We start from the raw sequence: 7,038 nt of genomic DNA, 5'->3' as shown, positions 1-7,038 counted from the left end.
GTAACAGAGGTGGAAGATGAAGTCTTCCTCTTATACTGTGGTGTTCTGCAGTTAACTAAGCTAACTACCCCTCATTAACAGATTAACTAATAAACTAACAAGGTATTAAACTGCAAAGAGGAAAAGCGTACCAGCGCTTTTATAAGTGAAATAGCAACATTCCATAACGACTATAAAAAGGCGTGAAAGTACTGATAAACAAAAAAACGTGAGAACAAAATGCGACGGCAAGAGTTCTATTATTCTATAGATCATCTTCTCCTTCTTCGCTGGGACTCCATCACTTTCATCTCTTCTGTCAAGTCAGTGTTTCTGCAGGTAAGAACTTCCATCTCTTCTGTAGTTTTACACGACTTTTCACATCTCTCTATATTAATGAAGTATTTATATGACTCGATATTAACACACGGTTGTTTTATTTTGAAAAATATTTCAAACTATCTTTTTATAATTATTTGCGAGTTTTTTAATTCCAAAAAGTTCTCCACATTATATTTAATTGATAAAATTAGTTTTTTTTATATATTTTTTAATGTAATTTAGTGATTCGTATATTTTGTTTTTATTTATAATATGTTTTAAAGCGTAAAAAAATATTTATTATATATACATAGAAACAACATGCCACAAGAACTAATATTCTTAAACAATAACCAAAGATCAATTACTCAATAACTAATTAGTATACCTAATTATTTTGGTACTGTCCATTATGTGTACAAACAAAAGTGTCATAAATCTCTAGTCATAAAACTCATACGATTTTCGTGACTGCACATGTACATATCAACCACTTCACATAAAATAAAATAAAAAATATTTATTTTGTTATATTTATTCAATTGAATAAAAGAGAAGAAAAAAATAAATAAATAAATAACAAATCAAAACTGATGAAATGTATTAGTTTTAAATATATAAATAAAATTTTAATCAATAAACCCAATTGGATAAATCAATTATTATTTTATGAAATAAATAAATATATCTAAAGGCGTTTTAGTCCATCCACACTATGCTGACTAAGGTAATTGCTATCAGTATCTCCATCTTAATAAATATTAGATTCCAAGAATACATAAACATAAATTTAAATAATTTCAACCAAATATATACCGTAGAAAATTAAAATGAATTTTATAGACGAGGCCACATGATTATAAGATCATACTTTTGACTCCCATTTACATGTGAGTATCAGTCCAATCCAATAGTAGATGATTTTATACTATAATATTAGTGGTTGGTTAATAATAAATATTATTAAATGAGATGTGTTAATATACTATGTAATATTAAAATTTATAATATAATTATGATTGATTCATTCTTTTAAAAATCACTTAAAAATGAACCATTAATGAATACATAATTATTATTTTTAAAAATCACAAGTTCTTAAATATATAATTTTTTGTCCTAAATTCTGAGAAATTCATGATGTGAGATTTAATTTGATAAGCAAAAAAAATCTCAAAATTATTACCTTATTAAAATAACTATTTGTCCCTAATAATTTAAATTTTGAAAAAATTGGGATAATTTACATCGCAGTCTGAAAATTCCATTTAACAAATAGATCCCTCAATGCATTGAATTTACTGAATTTGATGATATTAACAAGCAAAAAAAAAAAAAAAGAATGAAATCCATATTCAGCTCGATCGACTTATGATTGACTTATTATAGGTTAAATAAAATATTTCTAATCAAACCATCCTTATTCATATTCATACATGCATGTGAGGATATACATATTCACCGTTATAAGACCAACTTGATTAGAAAAATTGCAATAAATCAATGGTAAGTTAATCGAGGATAAATATGAATTTTTATTTAATTTTTTTATTAATATTAACAACATTTATGAATCTATGTATTAAACAATACAAATATCATGAGTACTACTGTATATAATTTTTTAAATTATAAAAAATTACGTGTAATTATACTAAATATCAAGTGTAATTATCCCTAGAAGATTTTCGGCTCCACAAGGACAGTTATGTAATTTGACATGCTGAGCTGTCAAAAAGTCATGAAAAAGTTAAGAAAAAGTTTGACCGGGTAAAAAATTGACAGCTTACAATACATAAGAATATTACAGCAGATCCATTGGGCCCACACCCACCGTTTTCTCCGATGTCTATATTTCGAACACCAAAATCTCAGACATTCGCTCTTCCACTTCCCACAACATACACACTCTCTCTCTCCCCCGCTTTCTCTCTCTAATCCAATGCTGCTGCATTGTCCAAAATAGGAGTTTAGCAGTTGGCGAAGAGAGAAAATCGGAGAAGAAGCAAGCATAAAAGAGAAGGCAGCAGTACTGGTAACCGAGAAAGAGGTGGAGAGTTTTTTCGTTTCTCCTTTCTAACTTCTTCCCCTTTCATTTCCGGCGGCGGCGTTTTGCCTGCCGGTGAAAGGAATCTATCTTGACGACACTTATATTCTTGTTTTCCATCAAATCATCATAGCCCATATTCAGTTCTTAGTCTAATCTTGATCCGCCCATTGCAGTTTTTCTTCATTGCGAGGTCCAATCTTCGTTTGCGTTGCGTCAGCTTGTTACGGTTGATATTTATTGTTGTTGTAATTATTTTGCATTTCCATGAATGTGTGGCGTGTTTGAATTTATGGGTTTTGTTCGGGAGATGGTTTCTGGCATTATACTGTTGATGGAATTTGAAAGATTTCTGGGAGCGCGAATAGAGCATGCTGTTGATTCTTCCTGTTGTTTCTAGTTCTTATGGATAAAGATATGATCTACATTACATTTCCTGAGGTTCTTCTTCTTAAGGGTGAAGACGCTCAAGTGGTTTGTTCATATGTTTCTTTTCTTGATCTTTGTGTTTGAAGAACTTTTGGCATGAAAACCAGATGGAAACGCGAAAACCATCATTGTTTTCTTATCATATATGTACTCTGGAATAGTTTATTTCTTCTTCTTCTTTAGTTCTGTACTTTTCTTGGAAATAAAAACAGAGAAGTATGATTAGGGGTCTAAAAATTCAGTATGGATCCGTGGAAGGTGGATGGTTTTGTCTGGAACTTTTTCTTGGACTCTATGAATTATGTTTTATCGTTAAGAATTTAAAAGGATTATGTGGTCTTGAAGGATAATGATGAGTTTGTCTGCTATTCTCCTTTTACAGACAATCAGCTCTATGTTGCATTTGTACATTCAGCAATATTATTTACTTTTTTAGTTTTTCTTTATTGCAGGAAACAGCATGGAGAACCTAAAGACTCCGTTCAAGGGAGTAAAAGATGATCTTAAAGGCCGGCTGGCATGCTACAAGAAGGACTGGGTTGATGCATGTGGTTCGGGTGCGAGGTGCGTTTCTCTTTGTCTCTTCTTGATGCAAGGAATGTATTGTCCCATAATTTGTTTCAATTAAGCAACTCAGTTTGATCTTTTTTACCATTAACACTTTCAGGATTCTGGCTCCAACAGCATACATTTTCTTTGCTTCTGCTCTCCCTGTGATTGCCTTTGGGGAGCAATTGAGTCGGGAAACAGGTCAGTTTAATTTTGCAGCCCATTACGTGCTTGTGTTGGCTTTCTTATTTCAATAGTTTTACAAAACAATAGGTTCAACACCATAAAATACATGTAACTAAGTAATATTAGATGGTAGTCTCATTTGATCCGAAAAAGAAGGGTAATATTAGATAATTATTCCCAAGTAAATCCTGCATATAGAAGTACGATTTTTGATTCTTCTGAAAAGACCATTTGCTTCTGTAACAGATGGAAGCTTGAGCACCTCTGAGACTCTTCTTTCTACAGCTGTGTGTGGAGTCATCCATGCAATTTTCGGTGGGCAGCCATTATTGATTTTAGGAGTTGCTGAGCCAACCATTATAATGTACACCTACTTGTACAATATTGCTGAGAAGAGTATAGGGAGGCAACTGTATTTAGCCTGGGCTGGGTGGTATGCTGCTGACCTTCGTCTTTTCTTAGAATCTGATGTTCTACTTGCATATTGAGATTGAGCCTCAAGATGGTGTGTGGTGTAACCTATTCAATTGATTTTCATTTTTAACAAAACAGGGTCTGTGTCTGGACCGCTTTGCTGTTGTTCCTTCTTGCTATATTCAATGCTTGTACCATCATCACTCGATTTACAAGGGTGGCAGGGGAACTTTTTGGCATGTTAATCACTGTTCTTTTCATTCAAGAGGCCATTAAGGTACCATTTCTCCTCGCCTCTATTAGATATGCTACACTTCTTGTCTGTTGTTATTATTCTAATCATATTCACAACTATTGATGCTTTAATCACAGGGTGTGGTGAGTGAATTCGATATTCCAAAAGGTGAAAACCCCAATGAAGAGAAATACCAATTTCAATGGCTATATGTAAATGGATTACTTGCAGTTATCTTCTCTTTTGGTGTGCTTCTCACCTCCCTGAGAAGCAGAAAAGCTAGGTCCTGGCGATACGGTACAGGCTGGTTTCGCAGTTTTATTGCAGACTATGGGGTCCCTTTGATGGTTGTTGTATGGACCGCTTTGTCGTATGGCATGCCAGGAAAAGCTCCTGCTGGAGTTCCTAGGAGGCTCTTCTGTCCTCTTCCTTGGGAATCTGAATCGTTGTATCATTGGACAGTGATGAAGGTACATGAACTGACAAATAATCTGTAACTTGCGAACTCCATTTAGCTTGAACTCGTTTTCTTTCACGAAGTGAAGTGCTGCTTAGAATATCTTCTATATTTGTTAACCTCTTGTCACTCAAGAATCTTTTTACATGTATTCTTTAATTTTTATGTGTTACGTCCATGATAACAATGCCCTTGCATGCCTAATGAGACTCCAATGATCAAACTTAATGACGGATTTAAAACACTTCGTCTAATTGAATTGCAGGATATGGCAAAAGTGCCAGTGGGGTATATTTTTGCTGCCTTCATACCTGCTGTGATGATCGCAGCTCTATACTTTTTCGATCACAGTGTAGCTGCACAGCTGGCACAACAGAAGGAATTCAATTTGAAAAATCCGCCTGCTTACCATTACGATATCCTATTGCTGGGAGTCATGGTATGGTATTTAAGTTGAATTCTTGAACTTTTCTTTCAATTGAGGCCTTAAGTATTAACTGAAGAAAAAGTAGTTTTGAATACTCTTACTGCTGTTGGAAAAATTTAACCTTTCTTCTTATTTCAGACTTTGATTTGTGGATTACTTGGACTTCCTCCTTCGAACGGTGTCCTTCCACAGTCGCCTATGCATACTAGGAGTCTTGCGGTCCTTAAGAGGCAGGTGGGAAGCATGATATTCTGCAGAAAATCTTTTCCATACTTTTTACATCCATATGATCAGAATAAATTTTGACAATTTGTTCTGATTGGCAGATGATACGGGAGAAAATGGTGAAGAGCGCGAAGGAGGGCATGCAAGAGCAAGCAAGCCACTCTGAGATTTATGGGCGAATGCATGCAGTGTTTGTCGAGATGGAGAGTGCACCATCTGTAAATTCTCTTTTCCAGTGTTCCTCTCCCATCAGATTTTTATGAGAAATATGCCAAGATTTAGTTAAAACAAACTTTATATTTCTGCAGCATACGACAGAAAAAGATTTGGCCAACTTGAGAGAAGCTGTCTTGAAACACGACGATGAAGATACGAATGGCAAATTTGATCCAGAAAAGTGCATCGACCTCCACTTGCCTGTTCGAGTAAACGAGCAAAGAGTTAGCAATCTGCTACAATCCATACTTGTTGGGCTCGCCGTATGTGCTATGCCTGTTATCAAGATGATACCTACATCAGTTTTGTGGGGATACTTTGCCTACATGGCCATCGACAGTCTCCCAGGTAATCAATTCTGGGAGAGGGTTTTGCTGCTCTTTGTTCCTGCTGGTCGTCGTTTCAAGTAAGCCTTGCGTATAAATTGCACTTTGAATTTCTTCTGTGTCATCCATATAGATCACTGGAGCTACATTTATCAACGGCATTTGCTGTTCTTCCTTTGGCAGAGTCATCCAAGAGTCCCATGCTTCGTATGTGGAGTCGGTGCCATTCAAGTACATCATGATGTTCACAATCTTTCAGATTGTCTATTTTTTGGTGTGTTTCGGAATCACATGGATACCTATTGCTGGAATACTGTTTCCACTACCGTTCTTCCTTCTAATAAGCATAAGAGAGCACATTCTTCCCAAGTTTTTTCCACCTCATCATCTTCAGGACTTAGATGCATCTGAGTATGAAGAAATCATCGGACGTTCATTCAGGACCAAGAGTCTATCTCTCAAGGTATGTACATTAATCTTTTCCTCATAATTACAACAGTTGAAGAAGCATGAAAATGTCTTGAACACATTATATGAGCTATTTCATCTATATCTTACAACATGTTTGAGTTGTGCAAAAACAGGATAGAGAACTACCTGATAGTGATGATGACGAAGGTGCTGATGTATCCTCTGCTGAAATACTGGATGAGATGACGACGCACAGAGGAGAATTGAAGCATCGGTCTGTGAGCTTCAACGACAGGCAGCTTCAGGTTGGTAACTCAGCCTTACAGCTGGTGGGTACTGAATAATGCCGGGAAACTTATCAACCATGGATCATATTTTCCAGGTTATTCCAGAAGATTCTGCTCGGGTTTAGGCTTGATTCCCCATCCCCATCAAGATGCTTATCTTAGCAAATCATATACATTACTATAACATAAGAAGAACGAGGAACGGCAGGCTGAAAGAGAATAGGAAACGAAGAAAGAAGGGATAAGAATAGCCTCTCCACATAGTTTAGGAACTATGAAGGTAATTTTGCATGAAGTTGCACAATCCCTTCATTGTTTCTTGCATTTCGAGCAGCCATGTAAAAAGAATGATATTCTCAAGAGAAAGAAACGAGGTGAAAGTACTCAAGCCTACTACATACTGTCTTGTGTAGCAGACGGGCGATAAAGATTAGAAATTAACTATTTTTTTGGGCATACCATACTATACTATACTTCTGATTTTTCCTGGGAAATTTAGAGAGATGAAGTGAATTTATTCCTTTTCCTA

The 7,038-nt window shown here is 35.3% G+C and overlaps 1 protein-coding gene across 5 annotated transcripts; it reads left to right on the top strand.

Moving 5' to 3' along the window:
* Positions 1 to 225: 225 nt before the first annotated feature.
* Positions 226 to 7,038, top strand: LOC105164829 (boron transporter 4). Of its 5 annotated transcripts, XM_011083621.3 has the most exons (14): positions 2,172 to 2,350; positions 2,524 to 2,576; positions 3,229 to 3,340; positions 3,444 to 3,526; positions 3,758 to 3,944; positions 4,064 to 4,202; positions 4,298 to 4,630; positions 4,883 to 5,056; positions 5,183 to 5,278; positions 5,371 to 5,487; positions 5,578 to 5,891; positions 5,995 to 6,274; positions 6,396 to 6,527; positions 6,605 to 7,038. In XM_011083621.3, exons 3-14 carry the CDS (start codon positions 3,237 to 3,239, stop codon positions 6,632 to 6,634), a joined length of 1,989 nt encoding a protein of 662 aa, XP_011081923.1. In that variant the 5' UTR covers positions 2,172 to 2,350; positions 2,524 to 2,576; positions 3,229 to 3,236; the 3' UTR covers positions 6,635 to 7,038. The 5 variants fall into 5 exon arrangements, with proteins under 5 accessions (XP_020549951.1, XP_011081923.1, XP_011081922.1 ...); XM_020694292.2 differs by lacking the exons at positions 2,172 to 2,350; positions 2,524 to 2,576 and adding an exon at positions 226 to 318; XM_011083620.3 differs by lacking the exon at positions 2,524 to 2,576.

The sequence above is a fragment of the Sesamum indicum genome, linkage group LG6, assembly GCF_026168435.1.
Source record: "Sesamum indicum cultivar Baizhima isolate 11 linkage group LG6, ASM2616843v1, whole genome shotgun sequence".
Taxonomy (NCBI): domain Eukaryota; kingdom Viridiplantae; phylum Streptophyta; class Magnoliopsida; order Lamiales; family Pedaliaceae; genus Sesamum; species Sesamum indicum.
The sequence above is the reverse complement of the archived record's forward strand: the minus strand, read 5'-3'. Positions and strand labels throughout refer to the sequence as shown.